Genomic DNA, 26,786 nt, shown 5'->3' with positions numbered 1-26,786 from the left:
TATTCCTTGTACAGGTGGAAATTTGCTTTCCTAAAATTCAAAGTCCTGACATTACTCTTTACCTGTTCCACATCTCTCAGGACTACAAACTCCACCAGTGCATTGTATTACAGAAGATCATACAAAATGATAAAAATGGAAATACTTAGCTTTTTGTAATTTTATATTTCAGTATTTCTTAAATAATTGCTTAATAGAACAAATGCAAATAGACTGAATATATACTCAAATTTTTAGCTGATTAATGTTGTTTGGAACAATACAGAACTGTCTCACATGAAACTTTCATATTTATTTAGAAATATTGCTCCTCCAAGAGACTTATCTTGTCAATAATGGATAGTCCTTGCTTCTATGAATCAATATAGAAATATAGGGAAAAGTCTACCATTGATGCACTTGGGAAAGAAACATGCAATTTTGTCTATTCTGGGTTAAGATTTCAGAGGAAGTTGCAGGTGTTATAAGATGGCCTTAGTCAAACAAGTAGTATCTGGAAAAGATTATTTGATTCCCTGCTGAGATGCTTTAGATCTGTTTTCCTCTCTGGTTTTTTTTTTTTGGTTTTTTTTCATTACTATATGTTCATATAAAGTATGATTTGTTTCATATATTTACAAATATTCCAGAATAATCCTTAATAAGCATGTGAATGAAGGCTACACTCTGGAGAAGAAAATGAGAACTTCCAAATAAAAGCTCCAGACAACTGTCCTCTCAATTTTAATTTTTCCATGTTATTGTTATTCATAGAATATAATAGGTTTATATTTGTAGACAATTCCACTTAAACATGGGTTGCAGGAGTAAGATTTTCTCTCTCTGCCTGTGTTCATGGGAGAGTCATACCTGCAGAATTTCATTCTGCGTGTCAGAATATAGATGAGCTAAATGCCATTTATTTCATGGATTTTTTTAACTTAAAAAAACCAAACAAGCACCCAAAACCACTAAAATTCATAAATGCACGTTAGTTAGTTAGTAAGATACGATATCATTCAAGAATTAGTTGACTTTAAAAGTGGAAGGAAAGTTTCGTATTACAGTTTTGTGCCTATATATTTTTCTGACAATCTGTTACTCTTAAAAGAAGTTTAAGCTTAGATGGGCTTAGTATTGCCCATCTCCTGTGCATGCAGAAAAGGATTTTTTTTTTTTTAATGAAACAGCATTGGGAACTATAATGGAATTTTTTAATATTGGAGAAGTGGGAGAAGTGGTGTCACTCACCAAGTCCTAGTAAAATAAGGAGCAAACTCCTTCCCTCTCCTCAAGTTTCTGATATATTTCAACCATGTAACACCTGAGCTCAGAAAGATGAAAGCTTTAAATGAAACTCAAGCTCACATTGTTTTGAGACTTTTTTCCTCTTTTCCTGCTGTGCTACTGCATTAAGAGATTTTAAGAGTTGTAAATAGCAACAACAGAAATATACTTTTAATCCTGAATCTTGAAGTATCTGAAGTAATCCTACCGCTGTGCCACCATCAGGCAGGCAGCACAATTCCCTTAATGGAGGATAAATTACAGGGGATGACCAACTGAGGACAGATTTTCCGTCAAGTTTGTCTCACCAATTCAAAACAATATGCATCACTAAAATGGATGATGGAAGATATTGCTTCTTACTCTCCTTTGTGCTGCTCTGGCTTTGCTTTCCAATACAGAGTTTCTAATTTTTCTCTCTCTGTTAATATTGAATTTTAAAATTCAAATGCAATTTGATCTTGAATACTAGTGAATATATTCACTATGTATTCACAAGTGAACCCTTGAATATGAGGTCTTTCAAGACACAAAAACTAAGCAATCATGGGTGTAGCAAGTATGGAAAAAATGGCAGAAACAAGATGGCATATCCAATTCATCTACTGTTTAATTCTGTAAAGGTTTTTTACATCTCATATATCTAATTCTCCTCTAAAGGGCAGGGGCTTTATGAGTAATCATGCTCTTATACTTAATTAGAACCATATGGAGGTCAGTGTGAGGGTCCGTTCAACTGAAAGAGAATTGGAAAGGATATTAAAACTTAACTGTGAAATTATTTAATATGTAATTCACAGAGTTTAAGAAGCCAAATGAACAACATCAGTGTCTCAGTATTTTTTAAAATAGAGCATGTCAATAGAGTGACTCACACTACCTTCAATGTTTCCACAAAACAGATTTCTGAAGTCTGCAACTAAAAGTAAGTTAAAGGAGTAATGTGTAATAAAGATAAAATGTAGAAGATGGGACTACGCCCATATTCCTATACATTCCTTGCTGTTGCCTGTTTCTAATGGGAGAATATAGAAAAGCCAAACCCCAACAGTTTTGCTTACATGAAGTGCTGACATCTCTTTTCTATAATGTAAAACTGGGCTTTATATGATTTTATTTTAAATACTACTAAAATTATGGACCCGGCCAATAGTTCACAAGTAATATAACGCAGAGAGGGAGGAACTATCCTACAATAGCATAAAACCCCTCACAGTTACTTCGTGGACAAGGCACCACCCTATATGTAAGTATTTAAAAATTAAACAATTGATAGAAGCAAGGGACAAGTCAATATGCATAATTCTCATGCACAGAAGTTCAGATGTAAAATTTCAGTCAGTTGCCAATACCAGCAAAACAAGTAGGCAGTTAGTTATTCCTTTTATTTATTTTTTTAATTTTAAATTTTCTGTGTGAATTTCGTATATATGAAAGGGAATTAAACAGCACTTTCTAGTGCCAGACACAATCTGAGCAAGCACCAGACAGCTTCAATGAACAGCTCTGTAAATGTATCTCATTTTTGACCTCCAACATTCTTGCTGAAAGTCTAGGTCACAGAACAGGACTTCAGAGCCCTTCCTTTGTGTGATTTAAGCTCGTGGTTGTGACTCATAGCTAAACAGAGAGCACTGTCGATAATAGTAGAGGATCACATTTAGGGAAAACTTGTCCCCTCTGATCCTTACAGCATAAATAATGCTTATTCTGTACATGTTCCCAATGCAGAACTCCCATTGAGGTTTCATTAAAAAAAAAAAAAAAAAAAGCTCACAGAATACTCAGCAGAGATCTATACTGAGAATAAGAGACTTGCAGCCGAAAGATTCAGTTTTTGCTGTGTTTTACAATCACGCTCTGTGATAGAAATGCAAGCACACATTCCAATAAAGTGAACCAAAGTCATTTGGTAAGGATCAGTTGATGAAAAAGTATACTTCAGTATGATGCTGCATACTCTCAGTGGAAGGGGTAACTGTGAAGGTTCAGTATAAGCAGCAGAAAAGCCACTCGAAAAAGCATCTTCAGAGCACACTGACATATTATTATGTCTTCCGTGCTTAATACAGATTTTTTTTGTGTGCATGATGGAAGAACTACTGAAAACCTTTCCATTAGAGGGACAATAGAAACAGAAAACTACACCTTCTACTACAAAATTCTACTAATGTAATTCTTACTGGGATTTAAAGGCACCCATAGGGCTTTTATTTTCCATCAAGGGAACATAATACCTCTCCTGCATCAGAGCACCATTTGCTGAACAATTTTTCTGAGCATTTACAGAGCAACTTTTACTGAATTATGACCAGATAAATCAATGTCTATGATTTTTGTATCTCACCATAACTGTTTCTTTATTCTTCTGACTTTTCTGCAGTTGGGGAGAGGAAGGGAAAATTGATCTCATAGAAAAAAAAAAGGCATTTGATGTACACAAGATTCCAATAGTTACAAATTTAGCCCCATAAAAGCTGTGTGAACAAGCTCCTTTCTTCATCGTATTTTTTTTCTTTTTTTCCCTCCCAGTACAGATTTCATGATGGTGCAATCCTACTGCAGACAGTTTCAGGCAACTGCTTTCATTGCAAGCAACCTCAGTAATTAAATAGGTCTCAGTAGCTTATAGACTCTGCTCTGTCAGGTCTCTGCTAGTATTTATCATCACTAAACACAAGAGAAACACAGAGAGAAATTTTAACCCAAAACCAATGAGAATAACCTGACAAATTGTTCAAACATCTGCAACAAGTGAGCTAAATGAGACACAGTCGAGAAAACTTGGGACTTCTCCCAGTGACAGAGCACTGAACTTGACCACTCATTTGGGTGTAGAGGATTCTGGCACAAAGAATAAAAGCATTCTTAAATCAATACTTCTGTGTAAAGTGGCCAGTTTGCAACTTGGCAAAATTCACTTCTGAGTTTCATTTAAAAATGAACTTCATTTTAAGCACTGGTGTTTGCTAAAAATGGGAAGAAAAATTCAAGATTCCACTTATGTTGGTATTTTTTAACACAAAGGGAAAAACAAAGTGAGTGTCTCTGGTATAAGGTCAGTATTTAGGAAGTTGCGTGTGTTTAGAGTGTTAGGTTTTGCACAGAGAAAAGCAGAGTGGATGTGGAGGGGTTAATGCTAGAAGGGAGGGAAGACAAATAAACATTCCTTACAAAACATTTCATGTTTTCACAGACTTTTAAAACAGAGGAGGTAAAAAAAAGTGTATTGGCTACCAATATCTTCTCTGGGTTAATTTTTAAATCATAAAACCACATTTCTGCCTTTGATCATATATTCTCAAAAATCAGTCTAGATGCCTCATTACTATTACCTGCATCAAATGGCAGGGAAGATATTCTTTTACTTCTAAAAAAATTACTCCTATCACTCATATTTTGATGAGGAAAAAGCTTAAAAAAAGATTAAGAGCTAACACCGGAGTATAAAATATCAGCCACATGCACCTTTCATTATTTATCATTGACATGCAACAACTCTGTCCAATGCAAGTCCAGTGATCAGCTGCAACTTTTACCTGTAAAAGAACAAGCTTAAATAATAAAGAAATAGAAGGGTCATATTTGGGAATATATAGATTCAAATAACTAGTTTGATAGAAGATGCCTGCAGCTCAGGCACCTGTGCTTATTTCCTCTTAAGAAATGCTCAGGTGATAGATGCCCAGGCATCATCCTCACTGGCAATGCACTGAACCTCCTGACAAGACCAATTGAAGCAGGTCTTCAGATCTGTAATTGAGCAGGTTTAAAAAAACACAAACTGGCAACACAATCTTCAAAATTAGCACCTCTGATACCACAGCCAGAGAATAACTGCTCCAATCAATTTGCCCTTCATCTGGCTTGGACAATTTGCAATTAAGACACTATCTGAAATCCCTTACCAGTAAAAGAGAAGGAATAGAAGATCATTCAGGAAAAAAGACACCAAGGAGAGTATAAAAAACTGCCCTTAGGGGAACAGTGAACCAGATCCCTGGTTTCTATCAAAGTAGGAGCTGGAAATAAGCAAAAAAAAAAATTAGATAAAAGCCACAATATGCTGGCAGGGATGAAAAAAGAGGTGGAGGGGAAAAAGTCTTTATTAGGGTAACAGGAAATTTGGTGCAAAAGAAAAAAAACAGGAGTGTGAGAGAGACTGTATAAACATCAGTAAGTATGTCCAAAACAATCTGTGTTTTATTAATCATAGTGCTAAAATGATAAAAATACCCTCTTTTGGAGTGAAAACAGTCACCACTATAGCATGTTCCATTATGGAAAGGATTTATGTCATCTTCTCTTAGCAGCGTAAACCAAGGCTTGAAAAGTTCTACATATTTAATGTTGAAAGCCCTCTTATGGCAACTTCAAGACATGACAGTGCCAATCCACATTTAAGAATCAACAGACATATTGAAAGAAAGAGCAGTAAGGATCCTAGCTCCAAAATTATTTGGTACATGAAAAAGCTGAAAGTTAAATAAAGCAAAGGATAGTAGCTTTAATACAGAACTGAAATTAGGGGTTGGATTCCTTTGCTCTCTTGTTGGCAAGTTTCCACCAAAATTACTTGTCATATGTAGTAGAAACTGTAAAGACATGGTATTTACAGTACATCCCCACTTCTTACCTCAAATCATAGGTCTGTACTTGAAGAAAAATTTGGACTCTAAGCGAGTGTTAAGAGTGCTGAGGTAAACTTGTATCATTTGAATGCTTTTTATGACCTTTACTTATTTTAAAACTATGCCCTCTTTGGCAGATTTGGTAGTTTCCTAAAAAGAAAAATATACTCTTCATTCCTTTTTTTCACTTCAAGTGCAATAAAGGCTCTGCATACCCAAGATAGTGCTACATCCCTTTTAATCTGTTTTGCTTGAACAGAAAATTAGTTTTCACCACTGTTCTCATTAGCAGAGATTTACTTGTATGTGCGGTATAAAAGGTACCCTGTTAAAGCAAATTCTATTTCATATCACATCAGTTAAGACTTTTCAAGCTACTGCTTGATATACAAGTACCATTGAATTAGGTCATCTTTTTCTTCCCCCCACACCCCCCCCCTTGTTTACCTGCAGAAATAGCTTGTGTATCTGTTCAAAAAGACACCAGAGATGTTAATGTACAACTTACACCAATGGAATCAAACTTTGGTAATGACCAGACTACTTAATTTTTGGCCTGATGTCTCTATCAAGCCACTTTAAAGACAAAATAGAGTTCTTCTACATATTTTGCAAGGCCCTTTTAAAATATGCAGTGCTTCCATTTGCCAGCTGGTTGAGCCAGAATATCTGCAAATAGGAAGAAACGCCAAAGACTTTCATAAAAAGAAATCTACCATGACAGCAAAGATCGTATCGTATTCTAGGGTAACTCCATGAGCACCCACGAAAAAGAATCACAGACTCACAGGATGGTAGAGGTTGAAAGAAACCTCTAGAGATACTTCAGTCCAATTCTCCTGTTCAAGCAGATTCACCTTGATCAGGCCACACAGGAACATGTCCAGGTGAGTTTTGAAAATCTCCAGAGAAGGAAACTCCACAACCTCCCTCGGCAGCCTGTGCCAGGGCTCCCTCACCCTACAGGAAAAAAGTTTGTCCTTACATTCCAGTGGAACTTCCTGTGTTCTTGTGTGTGTCCATGACATCTCCAGTTTTGGGGTTGACACTTCACAGTGAAGGAATCAATTGGAAGACTGTACATTTGTTGGAATGCTGTTTGCTATAGTACATAATAGCAAAGAATCACTTGTAAACTATTTGGTGAGGGAGAGATTTTGAAGGAGTGAAAGATGCAAACATCCAAGTGTGAAGTTTGGTGGCACCAAAACAGAGAACAGTAATGAATTGAGTAAAATCTACCATAAAAGTGGGATCTTTTCTTCTTTTTTGTCCACAGGTTTCCAACACCACAGTTATCAAGCCACACAGGTTTATGATGAAACAGGAAGCCCTTTTATGATCTGTGTCTCTAATTACTATGCTGAGGAGAAACATAGATACTCATTAAAATTATGGATACACTTTGTTCTTCTCTAGATTCTGCCTTTCAGATTTCATTTGAAGCCTTAAACTGATCCGTAACCTCACAACATAGGAAGAATTTTTATTGGAGAGAATTCCTGATCATGGAGGAAAATGTGTCACTCTTGACCTACCCAGCAAGAAAAAGGACCTCCTAGTCCCAGGAGAGCACCTGCAACACAGAGAGGGACCACAGCCTCCTTGAGTAGGAATGCCCTTAAGAGCTGAAGATAATACCATACTATAAATATATGCCCATATTGTAACTACCAGTAAGACTGCCTGTTACAAAGGACTTGAAAGTTGCGTAGCGAGATCTCACGTAGTGCAACTCTCTGCATAAGATGCTCCACTGCAGAATCTCTTGTGTTTCTTTTCAACCTCATTCTAATGGCCACTTTAAAACACATCACCTGCAAAAGTGATCAATATAGAAAAAAGGAATAGATGTCATGTTTCCTTTCCCCTCCCCCTTTTACCCCTTTTTAAAAAAATGCTTAATTGTTTCAATATTTGTCTTTTGAAAACTGAGTCTTTAATGTATGTAATGTTTTTTGCCTGTAAAGAGTAGTCATTTTAAATGAAGAGAGAACGCTGAAAAAACCTGAATCCCTGCTCTTTGGCTTGCTTGATCTAGGACCAATTTCCTTGCATTTCAGCCATATTTAATTCTACTCATGGCAGTTTAAAATGCCAGTTCACTCAAGATAAGTCCCATTAGATATGGTAGACACTACCATTGTTTAAAAAAAACTACAAAAAACCAGTTCTGTAGACCAAAAAAAAAAGTCTTTTTAACTCTGTCATACTCTGTAATTGCAACTCATATTTCCTTTGTTTTATTCCACAACATACTGAACAAACATTACTGAAATAACTTTACCAGGACCAGGACTTTACCATCAGCAAAGACTGGATTTTTTCCATATGGAATAAACATCGATATAATTTTCCATATGGCTTTGCTTACTTTCAGTTCCAAATATGAAAACATCACAAACAGAAACAGGCATAGAAGAGTTATCAAATCCTGTTAGAGCCAAAACCTGGACACAACTGTAACACTATAAGGCAAACAGGTTTGGACTGAAAATCAAATTCCAGGATTCCAAGTGCTATAGGAAGCAATTGCTAAACTCAAAACACATCACTGCAATTTCATCAGACCTCAGGGTTTGGGGGTTTTACTGGGATGCTATTGGTTTGGGTTTTTTTAAAGTATTCACAGAAAATTAAATTGCCATTTTCACAGCCCTAAAATGTAAACACTGGGGGAAAAAAAAACCTAACTGTAAACATTGGAAGGCTATTTCCCACTCCCAAACAAACAATGAGTATGCTCCCAAAACTCAGCCAAGTAGCTGTATTTCTAAAAGATTCTGTTTCATTCCTAATTTGGAAACAAAAGAGACTCCTTTGTAATATATTATTTGTATTACTCTAATAATCTAGAAACCAGATCATGCTCTATAAGCAAAAACCTGACCTGTAATTTGGCAGTCTAAGCTGTATCATTACATATTAAACTTTTTTTCTTAACAGACCTTTGCTTCATGGGAGTAAGGTGTCAGTGAAATATTTAAGAAAGACAAAAACTACAGGTTACATGAAAACAAGGGAGAGGAAGAATTATGGCTTCAAACTGCTTGCTGCCTGGCTGATCATGCTTCATGACACATGTGGCAATGCATAGACTGATCAGACAGCTACCTATAGCTCAGGGCAAATTAACTTGGTAGATAGCTCTCAATAAGGATTCAATTTTGACAGATACTTAGCAACCACAGCTGCAAGTAGGATGCCTCCAACTTCACCACACTCCTCAGCTTTGATAATGCTGTTTTTATTTCAATAGGAGCATCTCCCACTGGTACAGACATTTCCTCAGAATTGTTTTTGCCATGCTTGAGAAAGCCATAAGAAGGAGGAGAGAAACTTCTCCTTCTTGTATAAAGTCCTGTTTCACTTTCATCATTCTTCTGTAGTTAGAAAATATAGAGAGGAGACAGATGTCTCTGCAGCCAGTTTGTTAGACACTGTATCAAAGCTGTTACTGAAAGAATATTTAAATGAACTCACCAGTAGAGAAAACAAGAACTGTGTTGTCCCAAAGACCATATCTTTTCAGAGCATCAGTAAGATTTCCTACAGCTTCATCCATAAGAGTCACCATCCCTGCATAATGGCGCCTTTTTACATCTTTAATGGAAACATATGGTTTCATGTATTCTTCAGGGACCTCAAGAGGTTCATGGACAGACTGAAAAGCAAGGTAGAGAAAGAGGGGCTGGGGTAGAAGGGATAGAATGGAAATTAATTGAACACAAAATACTAAATGCAAAAGTTACTCTGCAGTAGAAGCAGCCCTGATTCATCAACAGCTGTGGGCACTCTATTTTGATTTCCTTTACACTTCTCTCTTCTAATCCCTAAAGATAAACTAAAAAAACTTTGATAAAGGACTTTTGCAAAGCTGTGAAAAAACATCAGGTGTATCTTTTATTTGTAACACAGCTGCTAAGTTTTTTCTCATGAAACTTCTCCCCTTAAATTTTCCATTTTCTTTCTGAGAAGTCAACCACCTGTGAAATCACTTCTACAAAATCATTACTTGCATTATCAAGAAGGAAATGAAGAAGGGTAGCAGGCCAGGACTACGCAGTCAAAGCTGATTCTGACAGCAGAAGAGGCAAGTTTTACTAATGCTGCTTCTCACATTTAACTCTATGTACCCCACTGAATAGCCCTGAACTGCAGGTCTTTCCACTATTTTGTTCACATTTTTTTAAACATTCTTTAGTGTTGAAGTTATAAAAGTAACAGTGGTTGACTGTACCTTTTCAGTTTTGTGATTGGCTATAAGATCTATAGCTCTTTCTGTGAATAAATTAGTGGAGTACATATTTTTAAACCCAGTTGCAATTTCTTCTCCATCTCGGAAGTCCAGAGCACAACGGGTTAAATTCTTTGCTTTGATGAGGACACAACGGTCATGAGAATAATAATCTTCACTCCCCAGAAGATAGCCTAGAATAGGAAAAATGGCAAATAAGTGGGCCAACATCATGTCACATAAATAGATACACCAGGCAGGAAAAGAAGCTAAAAATCATGTAAAAGTGTTAGTGGTTCTAAGCTGAAACATTCATTCAACATTTGACCATGTGTAGTAACCATCTCGCACAGCATCCTCGCAGCAAAACTGAGAAAGTGTGGGCTGGATGATCAGGTTGTGAGGTGGATTGTTCACTGGAGCCTGTGTCTAGTGGAGTCCCTCAGAGATCAGTGCTGGGAACAGTACCTGTTCAATCTATTGATTAATGACCTTGCTGAGGAACAGAGGGCACGGTCAGCAAGTTTGCTGATGATGTTAAACTGGGGGGAGTGGCTGACACACCAGAAGGCCGTGCTGCCATTCAATGAGACCCAAACAGGCTGGGCTAGAGGGTTGGGCAGGGAGAAATCTAATGAAATTCAACAAGGGCAAGTGTAGGGAAAGAATAACCCCATATACCAGTAAAGGTTGGGGAATGAACTGTTAGAGTGGTGTAGGGGAAAGGGAACTGGGTGTCTTGGTGGACAGCAGGATGACCATGTGCCAGCAATGTGCCCTCATGGCGAAGAAGGCCAATGGCATCCTGGGGTGTATTAGAAGGGCTGTGGGCAGTGCGTCGAGAGAGGTTCTCCTCCTCCTCTACTCTGCCCTCATGAGACCACATCTGGAATATTGTGTCCAGTTCTGGGCCCCTCAGTTCAAGAAGAACAGCGACCTACTGGAGAGAGTTCAGCACAGGGCCACAAAGATGATGGAGTGGAGCATCTCCCTTCTGACAAGAGGCTGAGGGAGCTGGGGCTCCTCATCTCGGAGGAGACTGAGGGATGTTCTTATTAATGTTTACAAATACATAACGGGCTAGTGTCAGGAGGGTGGAGCCAGACTCTTCTCAGTGATGTCCAGTGGTAGGACAAGGGGCAATGGATACAAGCTGGAACATAAGAGGTTCCAAAGAAACACAAGGAAAAAGTTCTTTACTGTGAGGGTGACAGAGCACTGGAACAGGCTGCCCAGATGGGTTGTGGAGTCTGCTTCTCTGGAGACATTGATAACCCATCTAGATAAGTTCCTGTATGACCTACTCTAGGTGGCCCTAACCTGGCAAGTGGGTTGGACTTTCAAAGTGTCTTCCAATCCTAGAGATTCTTTGATTCTGTGACACTCCCTGATAGGTTTAAGTAACTCAACATTTAATACTCCATAAACATTATTGTGAATGCAAGTAGTAAATGCAAAACACAAGAAACATTTTGAAAGCAGTTCAATGACTGTACTTATAACTTGGTATCAAAGACATTACCATTAAACCAATGCACTAATAGCAATGGCAGTGACCTTTGTGTGCCACAGATTTTTAGGTGGCATGATTTTTTATATTTGTAATTTAACATAAGATTTATCCATCAGAAAGTTTTGATTTTTAAAAATTTATTTAAAAAAAAATCCAAGTATGAAGACACTTTACTGTCAGCTGTAAAGTAATTTCTGATCCACTGCTGACACCAACTGGTAAAAAAAAGACACTATCATTTAAAGTTACCCAAAAGAAACATGCAAAAATTCTGTGGATATAGATTTGCTCCCATCTTGTTAAGCATGGAGTGCCTTTGCTTTTTATAAATCAGAAACAAACCCTTGAATAAGATTTCAGATTTGTCCCCCAGTACCCTGACAAAACTAAAACTAGGGACAGAGATCAAAAGCAGAGGAACTTCAATTTTTATTCAAGAGCTTCAACTACAGTTACTTTTACTCCAAAAAAAAATAAAGTATGTGGAGAAAAAAAATAACTTCTGGTTTAAATACAATAACTTCTAGGAGGAAGAAATTACTCTTCTTTCAAAGTATAAAGACTGGCTCTGTGGGCAGGCTGTCTACATGAGTGTAGTCAGAGTCACAAGTTGCATTTTTCCACTTTAAATGACTGCTGGGGAAGACACTGAATTAAATGTGCCAAAGAATCAAATACTCCTAATTGTATTCAACACTGACCAGAATTACACAAACATATATTAAATTTATACCAAATTGCTATATTCTCTAAAAAATAATGTCACACTTGCTACCCAATGGCCATACTTGGAACCAACCTGTATTAAAGTTCCTGTATTAAGAGCCTGCTCAATCCCAGGGTGAGATTTCATGAGGAACATCAGTCTGTCTACATTTATGCCACCAAGAAGATTCCAATCTCCCATAAATGAATGGGAGGAGACATATAAGTTTAAGCAGTAAGATGTTGTATTATGAGCCATATATATTGGCTTAATTCAGTTGTGAAACTGAAATCTCCCTCAAGAGTCAAGAGATCCACAACCTAAAGGAACAGTTCTTCCTACCTAAAGTTTGGATAAACATCATCTAAAAGGACACATAACACAGTCAAGCTCTTCATTTAAGCACCTAAGGTTAGACAAGAGTAATGCAGACTTCTGCTTAAGTTGCTCTATGTCTTATTTTTCAGCTGTGAAAGTGAGGAGCAGTACTGTCAACAGCTTGCAAAGTCACTTTGGAGACAATGAGCTGTTCTGAAATTCTACATTCAACAAGTGTCTTAGGAACAATCAAACAGAGATTGACCTCTTTGTGCTCAGAATGGTGCAGAAAGAGATGCATTTCAGACAGCCCAACTCACATAACATTTGTGATGCTTCTACAAAACTAGTAAGCATCTAATCAATATCAGGACAAGAGCCTTTGCAAGAGGAAGAACAAACTACTTGCAGCTACAAGTTGCTTTGTAAGTAATGAACTCAATTCTTGGAAAATCTAATTATTTTTCCTAGTCTGGGGTTTGGTCTTCATAACTTGCAAGTTCCTGCAACAGACCTTTTGGATACTGTTTTATAGAGGTTTTCACACCATCTTGCTTGCCAGAGGCTCTGGAAAACCAATGCTACTCTGTTCACAAAGCATGAACACAGTTAAACATAGGACCTTCTAAAAATGTAACATCATCTGCAGAGACACATGTCTACTGTCTGATCTAATACAAAATAGTCAGATTAAAGACACTTGTGAAAACAAACCAATTCCTATACTTTAAATCTTCTAACCATCATGGATCATAAGAGAGAAATACTTTCTTCAGAGCCACTCAACAATTACAGTACTTTCTTCAGTAAGCTGTAAGACCTGGGCATGCATTTAATGCACTATTTTAAGTAGTTATACATTGGAAAGATGCATGTTCGGGTATTGATTTACTTATATACTATTAGTAAGTCTCCTGTTCTTACAAGAGCATAACAGTTTCTCATAATTTTTAGCTCTGTACTTATTGTCCATGTTAAATCTAACCATTACCAAAGTAAGTATCAAATCCTCTACGAGTTGGAAGGCATTCTTTTCTGTACATCCCTAAATGCCACTTCCCCACCATGTGAGTAATGTATCCCGCTTCTTGAAGTAGCTCCGGGAGGAGTTTCTCATCCAATGGCACACAGCTGGGCTGACATGGCCAAATTATCTGGTGTTGCAAACCTGTGTGGATCTAGTAGGAAAAAGAAGGATGAGAAATAAGTTACTACACAGTAAAGTGTTCTTATAGCCTACAGGAGCAAAAAGAAACATAGCTACACCAGGGCCTAGCAACAGTTTTCGTGGCTCCTGTTTTTACTGATGATGAAGCCATAGGTGGAGAGTAAGGGTAGCATGGAGGAAGACAAGGAAATAGCACCTCAGGGGTTAACAAGATCTTCCCAGGCATAAATCAAGTGCAATTTGAAATAAATAAATAGATAAATAAATAAATAAATTCTTTTTTCTTTTCATCTAATAGGTAGTAATTATCACTAGGGAAAGTATCTCAACATGCAGCAAGAGATTTTAAATAGAGTGGAAGTGGACAAAAAAAACCCCAGATGGCAAGTGAAGCTACCAAGCTTTTGCCTGTATCAGAGAACAGTTATGGGAGGAAGGAATGAAAAAAGATATTTTTTTATGGACATTATTAAATGGACATTATCTACACACATTTATGTATTTATTCATACACTTAAAATGAGTGTAAGCACTATAGAAAGCAAAAGCATTTGTATACTGGGGATGCCATAAGTTTTAGATAACACCTAGAGCTGACCTTTAATGGTTCCACATAAGTTTCCAACCTCAGTAAGAGGTGAATTTTGTATCACTTTACAAAAGCATGACTAATAATGATACTTCAATTCATACATGTTGCTTGATGCAAGAAACCTCTTCAGATATTGTGTACTATAAGCTGACTTTTTCTGACTCCCCTATCTCCTCTGGAAAATACACTAATCCTAGGCCAGTAAATGAGTTGACTCTTACATAGGGCCTACTAGCTACTATTTTTTTTTTAAAACTGGAGTTGTAGAAAAGTCTTTTATTTTCTAAATGCAGTATTACAATACAGATTATCAATATAGTGAAAGTTACAAGTTGGCAAAGCACTATAATTTCTTCCACTGTCTAGAAAGAAAGAAAGGAAGAAAAAGGAGAAGAAAATAATGTTTAAAAAAAATTATATTTTTCATAAACTAACACCTTTGCTCTTCTCTATGGACTCTTTAAGGACTGCAAGGTGAAACAAAAGGTCTAGCTCCAGATAGGACCAGATTTAGGTTTCTTTGTTGAATCTCTGAGTAACTGTTAATCATATCAATGGGTAAAACAAAACAAAATCCCACATATTTGCCACATAATAATTTCCTGCCCAGAAAGTATCCTCAATTTTATTTTAAAAAAATTATTTCTCTTTCCTAATATTATGTTACCCATTTGTAACAAGGTCAACATGAAAAGAATTAAATTGGCAAAGTCAGATGCATGCAATTCGTTTAAATCTGGACTGAAGCATTTTCAGCTTCCACTTTTAGGATTAGATGCAGCCATGTCCAGGTAAGAGAGACCTGTTTCTAGGTAAGTGTGTTCAGAGTATGAACTGCACTCGAGAAATACTCATAATGAAGAAATGTTTTAGGTCATTTAATAAATCCTCTAAAAGAGTTGGTAGAGTCGACTATATCTTATTATTATTGATTCCTGGAGTTTCTACAAACACATCACATGTTCTTTGGAAAGAGTATCACCTAGAACTACCTTCTAGCAACAAAGTATCATCCACTAATACAGGATGGCATTGATTTTCACTCTCAACAGTTTCCTTGACAAAACACTATGGTCGATATGCCTGTGCAGGACTTTCTAAGAGGGGAAGTTTCTGAAGTATGCTTAACCCTGAAACAAAGTTAAATCTTTGTGACTTTCTTCTTTCCAGCTATGCTGTATTCTCCTTCTCCCTTTCCCACCTCCATTTTTGCCAAAATTGCAATAACGGGAAAGTAGAAGAAGCATAGCAGTATGACAAAGCCCAATTCTTAAACTTGTGAAACTTAAAAGGGGAGGAGGGAATTCGTTACTCTGATTATGAACCACCCAGACTAAGGACCAGTCTGTGTGCACACCATCAAGGGGCACGTAAGTGTCTACACCTACAGTATCATATAGACGAGCAGGTATAGGTTGGGATGCCTTTAAATGCTGCACTGGAAAAGATTCACCAAATACACGGAGCTGATGTGCTCCTGACTGCATCTCGACTGCCTGCCTGTCCAGTTTAGAAGTGCAGAAGATGACCAGGGCAGGGATATTTTTCATAATATGCTGCCATATCAGTCAATCCAATTAAAGTACGTCGAGCACCTCAGATTTTCAAAAGCAGAGCAGCCCGCAGGAAAACCCACGTTTAGTTCATTCACGAGCTAGCATGCCCGAAGTGAAGGAAGTTTGCAAGGAAAGGCGGCTGGTTTCCACACGGCAGCCTTCTTCCAAGCACATCTTTACAGCAGATACAGAAAGGCCAAGCAATATACACGGGAGTACCGTAAAGAACAAGCAGGAGAGAAGCACCCACCCCGCAGCTACCTGCGGCGTGGGATGGGGGGCCGCAGCGTGCCCCGGGGGCTCTCCCGCGGGCACCGCCGAGCCGGGACGGCAGCTCTGGGGCTGGGCTTCACGGCCGGCCCCCTGACCCTCTCCCTACCTGGTAGCGGCCGGTGAGGAGCTGGCTGCGGGACGGGGTGCAGAGCGGCTGCGTGTAGTAGCGCTCCAGTCGCACACCGCCCGCCCCTAGCGCGTCCAGCCGCGGCGTGCGAATTGCCGACCCGTGCCAGCCCACGTCGCCCCAGCCCAGGTCGTCGGCCAGCACCAGCACCAGGTGTGGGGCGGCCGGGCGCGCCGCCGAGAGCCGCAGCAGGCAGGGCAGCAGGCAGGGCAGCAGGCAGAGCGGCGGCAGGACGCCTGCCAGCCTCGCCATCCCCACACCAGGAACTGGGCCGCTAGGACCGCCCCGCCGACGGGACGGGGACGGGGCGGTGGCAGAGAGCGGCTCCTCCCGGGGGCGGGCCGGGCCGGCACGGGGCAGCGCCTCCCCCCGGGGCCGGCCCTTGGTCACCTCTTGCGTGTTGGCGGCGGCACCGGAGCTCTCCAGGGACTACTGCACCCGAAAGCTGTGGAGCTTTAAGCCCATTAGCTTTGAAATGAGTTTAAAAAACAAGAGCTCGTGAAGATGTAGCCGGTGTTGGCAAAGTACCCATGGCAGCGATGCTGCAGATCCCTTCTAATTTTATCCTTAATTCCTAAGCCATGAAGCCTTTCCCACGGGGACCAGGGAACTGTTGGCAAGCTCGTGCTCCAAGCCAGCTGTTCCCAAGGCAGTCAATGCAGCAGTATGAGGACACAGTGTGTCCTGAAACAAGCAATTGGACTGCTACTTCTGTCTTTGTACATGATACCGTAGCACCTCATCCAGATAAAATTCTGCCAACAGAGCTCATTCTGTGCATGAGCAAAGTGAGGCAGCTGCAACACAGTCGTGGCCTTGCTACTTGCCAAGGTATGCTGCAAGCTGAGGAAAAGCCAGTTGCTACTGTCACTGAAGGTGCAGCTGAGCTGAGAGAGATGGTAATTATTCCTGTATGAGAAAATGTATGGTCTCTCTCCTGCCAGCATCAGCTGCTGCTGCAAAATCAGGAGATCCGACACTTTTTTTCTCTTGATTTTGTTCACATGGATGAGAAGCTTTGACTTAGGTCCAGCAGTAAAATGGCACATGTGACTGTTACTGTGTAGGAAGGAAGTGAAGCAACTCAGAAGCAGAAGTAACAGCAATGTCAACAGGACTGTTTCCTTAAACTGTGTAATATTCTAAAGCAATAAAGCAATATTGTAAACGGCCACTACCTTAGTAATAATCTTGATGTAAAATTTAACAGTGGGAAAAGACTGAAATAGCTGACAACTCTAATCAACTTTGTTCATCCGTGGAATACACATAAATCTCAGTGTCCAGTCAAAGATCAAACAAACATGTGTTTCACGTTTAGCTAGAAGAGTATATATATGCAATCCCAACTTTATGTAGCCATTTGGTAACAGGTAAAAGAAAAATCCATATTAAAAATTGCATTTCTTGGTTAAGAAAGCCAAGTACTAAGTATGCTAGACTTCTGTCTACTTTCTCTTTGATTGACAAATCTCTGTTAAAGAACATTCTGCTGTGAATGAATTGTAGTGGATAAGCCTATGAAGATACCACATTTTTTTGTAAATCCCCAAAGATTCCCTGCTGGCTTGAAAACAGCAATGATGAGTGATGCCACTTTTTTTTTTTTTTTTTTTTTTCCCTATGTTAAGGATATACTGTTGTCAATAGATGGTATTGGAAGGAGAAGTAACATCACTATCCTAGCATCAGTTTTCCCTGAAGTAAATTCCAGGATTGCCGACAAGCTGCTATATGACTATGAGTTGTATTTCCTTTGTTGCAATGTGATTCATTTGGTTCAAAGGGCTGCAAAATTCTAATTTATCTATTTTTTAGTTCAGAACCCATCACCAGTAACAGTTGTACCACTGAATTAATTTTACTATCTTCTTCCATGTCATTATTATAAGTCAAGTTCCATTCAAATGTTATCCCATTCTCCTGGAATCTATTCTTGCTCATTCAAAACAATTTTTTTGAAAATCTACATAGTGGTGGTGAAAATGGAAATGCTAGATACAATTACTGCTGTAAAATTTGTATTAGCTATTCACCTGAAATGTTTCCAAAGTTATCACAGTGTTCAAGTGCAGCTGAACTCATATTCCCTTGTAGAGGAGTGTCAAGAGTTACTTGCTGTTTATCATGTTCCATCAGAACTGGATGATCTGGTTGCCTGAGCTGCCAGAGTTAAAACCTTAAACTGAACCATCTGAAACACATGTAGCAAATACTACACAGTCTGGACATTGCTGCCTGTTGTATTTTCTCATTTATAAAAATTATCATTATTGCTAGGTTCCCAATCAGAAAACATTTTTTATATCAGTTCTCAATCAGAATCAATATAATCAATCCTGGAAATAGTCTATGTTTAGTCCATTTTGTTTCAGTCTTTCTTTACTGAGTTTGTGCTTAAGTCAGATGTTGTTTGAGGTCAATGATTAATGAAGTCGAGTGACACATGAGATTATTTCATACCACTCATGAACATAGTACTATATAGCACGTGGGAACTTGGAGCAAAAGTTTAAATGGTCTTAGCAGCACCCACTCTGGTGTACCCAAATTCTCTGGAGACGGAAGAAGAAGAAAGGAAAATTACAAAAAATGTTTCTGAGAAAACTGCGTTTTGACATGTTCTGATCTCTCCGCACATGGAAATTTATGTGCTTCAGAAAATTTCCCAGATAACTGACTGCCATTTTTTTACCTCATTAGAGGATTGTCTCTGCTGTTAGCTAACAGGGTTGTGGAAGACTGAAAAGATATCCCTGCCAGTCTTTCTACCCTGGTATTTCTTCTTTGTTGCTTAGAAGCCCTCTTGAAACATGGATGTACAAGTTAAACATTCTTGCTCCTACTCACTTCCTCTTGATATATCTTGACACCACATGTTTATGCAACACCATATCACAACTTGAAATGAAAAGAAGCAGTGACAGGAAACTATGAAAGCTGCTGAACACTTTCCCTCCTCATTTCTTCAGATTTATAATGTGGTTATTTTTATCACCTCGAAAGATGGACTTATCTGTATGAAACTCTCTATGGCCTTGATTTGTAAAGCTTCATCATCTTAGTTTAGTTGACTCAACCCTGTATAAAGTGCTTTGTCCCAGAAACAGAATAATACGATTTCGTCAGCTTGCCTTGATCTTGAACCTAAATAAAACTTAATTGGCCAAGGCTCAATCTTGGTAAGAATTGGTGGACAACATCTGTCAATGCAAAGCCCACAAGGAAATCAATGTTTGGGCCTGTGTAATGTGTAAAGTATAAAATGAGACAGATAGCTGTCTGCATCAGCTACAAAGAGAACTTAGGAACTGGGAGGTTACAGCTAGAAATGCAGTACAAGTCCATGGAGTGTACAGTTCGTGAGTGTGGGAAGTAAATCTGTGATTCATTATCTTTTACCCAGGTTGTAGAAAGCCTGTATCTTCTAACTTTCAGATTGTCATTGCAAAGCTTATTAGGAAAGTGTATGTGAGAGCCAGTCTGAGGATAACTGTTACTGTACATGTCAGGATGTGGTGCCCAGTGAATTTGCATGGTCTTGGGAAATATTGAAATGAAAAACTATATTCTTAAGAATTACTCTCCTCCTCCATAGTCTAAGTAAAGCTTTGTCTTGTATTTTAAATTTCTTAAGTGTTGAAAGAAACATAGTAACTAAGTGCCTCCTTACAAATAATGTTACCTTTAGAAAAAATAACTTTTCTAATGTTTTGAGGATGCAGAGAAGACCAAATGCCTTCTTTGCTTCAGTCTTTACAGCCAAGGCTGACCCTCGGGAATCCCAGTCCAGCAAGGATAACAGGATGGCCAGGACAGCAGAAGACTTGCCCTGGGTGGAAGAGGAAGAGGTTAAAGACTTGTTGGCCAAGCTTAAGGCTCATAAGTCAATGAGTCTTTCATGGGATGCATCATAGAGTGCTGAGGGAGCTGGCTGATATGATTGCTAAGCCTCTCTCCATCATTTCTGAACAATCATGGAGGACAGGTGAGGTGCCTGAGGACTGGAGGAAGGCCAATGTCACACCAGTCTTCAAAAAGGGCAGGAAGGACAACCCAGGAAACTACAGGCTGGTCAGCCTCACCTCCATCCCTGGAAAGGTGATAGAACAACTCGTCTTGAATGCAGAACCATGACAGTCCCTCGCTTGGTGCCTCCATTCACCCCAACCCTCATTAGGATGGCAGAGGCCCCAGCAAAACGGGAGTAAAAAGATAAACAAGATTGTTGTGGATTGAGACAAGGGCAGGGAGGGCTCACTGCCAATTATGGTTCTGGGCAAAACAGACTCCAGTACTCGACTTAGAGAGGAAAGTAGGAAAGTTTATTCTACAAGAAACAGAACAGAATAAAAGCAAACAGGGAGTAGGATGATGAGAAAATTACAATCAACACTTTAGGATCTCACTCCCCCATCCCTCCTTTCCCTCCCAGCTCACTGCTCCGGATATCTCTATCTCCTCCCCTCTCAATGGCTCAGGGGGGCAGGGAGTGGGGAATGTGGTCAGTCTCTCACAGATGGGCTCTGCCACTTCTCTCTGCTTAGATGAGGATGACTCCTCGCATTCTTCCCCTGCTCTGATATGGGGTCCCCCAGGACACAGTTCTTAACTAATTTCTCTGGTGTGAGTTCTTCCCAGCATCTATGGCTTCTGCTGATACAGAGTCCCTGTTGTAGTGGTGCAGGCAATATTCACTCGAAGACGTGGAGAGTCTAAGTAATGCACATGCATAGACATACACAGGCAATGTAGTACAACCACCAGACTTGACTCAAAGCCACCCTTCCTTTGCTAGCTACCTCCTTATATGCTGCTTCTGCCCATGAGATCACCCAGGGCCCAATTGATTAACTTGCAGCACCTGTTTCTGAAGTAGCTTGCCAGCTGCATTAACTTATCCCTACCATCTTTATTCAAGCTGGCTGGTCCAAGCTACATTTGTGCCTACAGGTCCCTCACAGGGGATGCAGTCCTTGGTGAATATCTCTGGCGTGGATTCTTTGCCATGGTTGCAGTTTCTGCAGTTACAGGGTCCCTCTCTCAAGACAAGGCCTCTTCTGGGCATAAGTTTAACGAGCTGCTTTGTCGTGGGTTCCTCCCCACAGTTACACCTGTGGATATTGGGTCCCTTCCTCGGGACACGGCCTGCTCCGACCATAGTGATAAAGGGCCCCTCCTTCGGGACGCTGTCTCTTCTGGCCATAGTTTTAAAGAAGAAAATCACTGACCCTGTCTCAGGGTCTGCAGCGAAGTGGTTGGGTCCCTCCCACGGGACACGGCCTCCTCCGGCCATAGTCACTGTCCCTGGCTCAGGGCTTTTAATGAAGTAAATCTCTGCCCCTGGTCCACAGTCAGCTTTAGCAAAATAAGTCTCTGCCCCTGATACGGGCTCATTATCAAAATGAGTCTCTACTGCTTATGAAAGCATAATGGAATAATTTACGAACAGATTTTTCACTCAAGGTAGTACTACCTGAAAGCTTGCCAAAGCTTGTACATTTTATTTTGATCGGCTTTGTAAAAGATACTCAGAACAGCACAATACTGTCAGCTCACTTTAGCAAGAGAAAGTGTTCTGCTGACGTATTTATACGTTTGCTTCTTTGCTGAAGATTTAGAGGTACCTACTCCATCAGAGAAAGCACATTTTGGACATTAATCATGCGTGGTTAAAAAAAATGTTTATTTCTAGCCTAATGGGGACTGTGGTTAATTTGTAAGTTTGAAATTGTGAATTTGTTATTCAAAAGAATTGTTAATCATTATTATGGAATTCAGAAGAGTATTTTAATAATTTAGTGTGTTCCCATGTGTACATTATCCCAGTCTTGCCTCTTTTGAGTTATTGAATATTTAACACTGAGTAAGGCTCCTCTGTTGTGGATTTCATGATATTTTTTCATTGTTAATATTTCTGTGTAGCAACGTATAACTCTTACTACTGTTCAGTGTATAATAAACAGGAAAAGGAAAAACTGAATTTCTCTGGTGTCAGCTTAATGCCTCAGATTCGGGACAGTAAATCCGTGATACAGCACTTTAAGTTCTTTTCAGAAATTGAACAATAACGTCCGGTGTGTTGTGGAATATCGCAGGTAATCTACCAGATGACTCATAGAAAACAATGAAAAATGAGCTTCCTGTAACTTCAACAAGAACTAGACTTTGATCTTCTGTGAGAATTTCTGCCAGGTTGACACATTAATATAAAAAATATGAACAGTTCAGTTTGCCTTTAATATTGCCTTTATTATTGTTAATGGTTGCTGGCATGTATTTCAAGTCCTTAGGAAGCACTTTGGTGCAGTACTAATCATAGAATCATAGAGTGATAGAGTTGCAATTATTTCAACAATAAGTTTGCAATGTCATATTGTAAGGAGCCAGGATAAGCTTCTTTGCCTTGAGGGCAGGCAAAGGAGTAACTGACTGTCAAGGAGCAGGAAGAACTTACTATTGGCCAATACCAAGAGCAACTTCCCTCTCTGCATTAATTCAGATATGCCAGCCAGTGTAGAGGCAAGCCGAATCAAGGATCTCCTCATTCCCTGCTGCTTTCTGCTCACAAGTGCTACTGAGAAGTGGAATGCACACTGGTCCATAAACTCTACCCAGATCTTTAGAGCAAACAGCCTGTGCAAGGAAAGACGAGGGTAACACCTTTGAATTTCTCACCAATGTATGTCAATGAGGATCTTGTGTTTAGTACTTAGCAGACATAACTAGTTTGATTCTTTTAATTTCATGCATGCTAATGGACTACTATCTACTGGAGAATCAGCTGTATGCTCATCATGTTTCTATTTTGGGACTTTCACCCTTTCTCTGAAGACGTGTTCTTGTTGGCTCAGTCAGCACCAGTGGCTCTTGTGTAATGGTTGCTGGATAATTTTTTCCTAAAAGTTCAACTTCCAGTTTCTGTCCAATGTTGCTGAGTTCAATGGGAACATACGCAAAAGCCAGACTGCGCTGAGCACTGTAACTGAAACTTCCAGATGTGGTGTTGCCAACAACCTGAAAGAAACCCACAAACATTTATTTTCCAGATATGATGAGATTTTCTCAAAAAAACCCTCCAACCAGCAACCCAAAACAACTACACATCTCATATACTAGTTTTGATTTATACACTTCAAACATCAAGCAAGTTTCAAAATGTGTCATGTAGTTCATAATATTCTCTACTGTGAGTGAGATCCCTCTTAAACTGGGAGGTTTTTTGCTCATTGAAAAAGAGTCTGTTCCTATTGTGTTCAATTAAGTTTTCACCAGAACTTACGCTGTACACATGCATATCTTTGTTATATACAATAATTTAACTGCTAGTGAATGTGTCAACGCATAATCTGTGCTGCAGTGCAGAGGACCAAACTTTGCTGTTGTTTTGTTTCTTCTAAATGAATAGCAAAAGTGTTGTCTCTGTAGATATTTTGTTAGTCTTTGCTTCTTGCTTGAATATTAGAAAGTGTTTATCATAGCTTCAAATTGTTCTGTGCCAGAAAAACAAAAACAATGCATTCACACTTGAAACATAAGGTTATATTCTGTTTACAGAGAACTACCTTTAGTTTCTTGTAATATGATCCATCGTTCTTACCTTGCCATTATGCCACACACTTTCATTTCCCTCTGGATCAACATTGTCTGTTTCCATGATGAGATACACCAGTCGTCGTTTGAGCCCCTTTTCTTTAATCTGTTTCAGTGCTTGCTTTCCCGTAAAGTCTGCTGTCTGAAAAAAAAATCAAAGGTAAAGATGATATGTAGCTATTCAGGCTCCGCAAAAAGTTCAGAGATATGAGTATTTAAATGTATCTTCATTCATTTTCCTATCACTTGTGTGTTCTGTGTGAAATATAGATGAAATCTTGGTAGATATTGTATCTTGTATCTTAGTATTTTTATATTGGTATGTGATATTTTGGTATCTGTGTTCACTGTATTTTTGTTCTAGATCTCAGTCCTTCAATGTCTGTAATTGCAAACAGGGTAGAAATGCATATGTAATGAGATGTGTGTTATGAGACTGACTTCCCAGTTAAAGTTGTGAGACTGAAGACCGTATATCATTTCAGTTTCAGTAAAAAACTTGAATTTCAGTACTCAGATCCTAAAGTCCAGGCCTCCCTCTGTGGGCACACATCTCTTGATGCCATCACCAACCGCACTAGTAGCCAGGCTGCAGAGCTGGCAGTTTACTCCACATTCTTGTTTTAAGGTATGCATGTTTTTTTCCACATATCTACCATTTTACAGAGTAGTGCAGCAGGTTAGTTAAAGAATGCTACTACCGTTTGGAGTTCTCTTTGTCAGCTTGAGTAGAAAGGTACAAGCAGATTCTCACGCTTCTGGAAGCAGGCTGTATAAATGTGTGACAAGTACAGAGGGAGCCATTGAATCACAGAATCACAAAACAGGAGGGGTTGGAAGGGACCTCTAAAGATCATCCAGTCCAACCCCTCTGTTCAAGCAGGTCCACCTAGATCAGGTCACACAGGAAGGAGACTCCACACCCACCCTGGGCAGCCTGTGCCAGGGCTCCCTCGCCTGTACAGGAAAGAGGTTTTTCCTTAAGTGTAACTTTTTTTTTTTTTGTTCCAGCTTTCATCCATTACCCCTTGTCCTATCACTGAACACTACACAAATATGCTGCCCCATCCTCTTGACACACACCTCTTAAATACTTGTAAATGTTAATGAAGTCCCACTTCAGTCACCTCTTCTCCAGGCTGAATAAGTAAGTCTCTGAATCTTCAAGGGTATACAAGATAGTATTTATTGTACATGACAATATTGAGCTGATTCCATGAAACTAGCTTGATTTCATGGCCAAGTTCACAGATACAAGCCTTTTTTGCTTACCAGTAGCTGTGAATCTTACTTGTCTCATGCTGTTGTCTCCTAAGTCTTAAATGTAACCCAGACAACTTCCTTACTTAGTTGCCTAGTTAGAGAATAAATTAGAAAAATAAGCTGTTGAGAAAAAGAGTTGTTATAAACTTTGTGGTCCTGGACACAATGCCTCAAGATCAAAGAGAAAGCCTCTTTCTAAGATGCTGGCCATTTGGACAGAGGATAAAATAGTATTTAAGCTGGATATCATAGTTTCTAATAACTGTGCAGTTAATATTAGAACAGTGGCTTACAAATTCTGCCTATCCTTTTTAAAAATTATTATTTATTTAAAGGTATAGATCAGGCAGAACAAAAGCTTTGTATTTAACTAATTTGCCAGATCCATACCAGTCTGCCCCATGGGCAGGAAAGACAATACCAGTTACAAGGTCCTCTAGCTTTTCAGCCTATCCTGAGAAGATGGCTAGCAACAAAAGCTCTTCTAAGGCAGTTATCTTAGGTGTGAAGCAGGAATTATGTTATTTTGATGAGTGTTTGAGAGAAAGGAAGGGAAATACTGTTTAAGACATCAAAAACACTATTTCTGGTAGTATTCTTTAATTTCTTTAGAGAATTATTGCACTGTCAGAATTTCAAGCAACACATTATGCTTGGAATAGGTTATTATGCAGTTAGTTCAAGTGCTCTTATTTCTGTAGCTCTTGTTCAGGTTTTTATATATCTATGTGTGGGGTCAGAATAATTTATTAAAATTATGAGGAGTTTTTGAACTTTGAAAGATTATACTCTGTAAGTAGCTGTGGAAAACATCTTACAAACCATTTAAGGATTAAATAGTCTGAAAATCAAGGTGGACTAAGGATAAAGCAGATAACTGCACATAAGCATCACAGATGGCATCCTATGAGGAAAGATAGCATGATATATAACAGATCAGAAAAAGAAAGGAATGTCGGGATTCATTTTAGAATATAACTGTCAAGAGGCTGCTGGAAAATATAAAGCAAGGATCTCAGACTAGACAATAACCAGCTACTGATATTTCACTCTCACTTTTCATAGAATTACTTTCCTACTACACAGGAATGTTTACGAAAGGAAATATCTGCAATTAGAAACACAAATAAGACTATACCATGGCATGATATGCAGACTAAAGTGCAAAGAAAGTAAATATTCTATAGGTATAAGCACCACTGCATCAAGTCCTCCCCGTACATCCTAATGTAATACCTAGTATTTAGTTACAAAGAATGTAACTGTGGAGTAAAACACAGCATTTTGCCTGGCCTCCAGCTGCTGCCCATCAGTCCTGTGTCATATTTACCAACTCAGTGTGGATGTTAGAGACACATTAATGCATCTAACTCAGGACTCTGAATGTCTGTAAATTCTTACCTTTAGGTGTCATTAATAATAAGTGGTGACAGAGAGGACTCCCTCAGAACCAGCTTCTGACAACGCTGTTCTACTGTAACTGTTTCCTCAGTACAGACTCCATCGAGTTTTGCAGAAGAGTTGTAATTGATGACTTTTGGAA

General features: G+C 39.1%; 2 protein-coding genes across 2 annotated transcripts in view; both read right to left on the bottom strand.

Annotated features, from left to right (window-relative positions):
- Nucleotides 1–16,644, bottom strand: part of ARSB (arylsulfatase B) — a 62,741-nt gene extending 46,097 nt beyond the window's left edge. The window contains exons 1-4 of the mRNA XM_062018198.1: nt 16,367–16,644; nt 13,663–13,849; nt 10,138–10,328; nt 9,381–9,588 (exon numbers count right to left, since the gene is read on the bottom strand). Coding sequence (XP_061874182.1) covers nt 9,381–9,588; nt 10,138–10,328; nt 13,663–13,849; nt 16,367–16,639 — 859 coding nt within the window. The 5' untranslated portion in view covers nt 16,640–16,644. The remainder of the gene's footprint in view (nt 1–9,380; nt 9,589–10,137; nt 10,329–13,662; nt 13,850–16,366) is intronic.
- Nucleotides 16,645–22,723: 6,079 nt separating this feature from the next.
- The window catches only part of DMGDH (dimethylglycine dehydrogenase), a 43,425-nt gene continuing 39,362 nt past the window's right edge, over nt 22,724–26,786 (bottom strand). The window contains exons 15-16 of the mRNA XM_062017726.1: nt 23,988–24,122; nt 22,724–23,404 (exon numbers count right to left, since the gene is read on the bottom strand). Coding sequence (XP_061873710.1) covers nt 23,183–23,404; nt 23,988–24,122 — 357 coding nt within the window. The 3' untranslated portion in view covers nt 22,724–23,182. The remainder of the gene's footprint in view (nt 23,405–23,987; nt 24,123–26,786) is intronic.

This window comes from Colius striatus, chromosome Z, assembly GCF_028858725.1.
Source record: "Colius striatus isolate bColStr4 chromosome Z, bColStr4.1.hap1, whole genome shotgun sequence".
Lineage (NCBI taxonomy): Eukaryota > Metazoa > Chordata > Aves > Coliiformes > Coliidae > Colius > Colius striatus.
The sequence above is the reverse complement of the archived record's forward strand: the minus strand, read 5'-3'. Positions and strand labels throughout refer to the sequence as shown.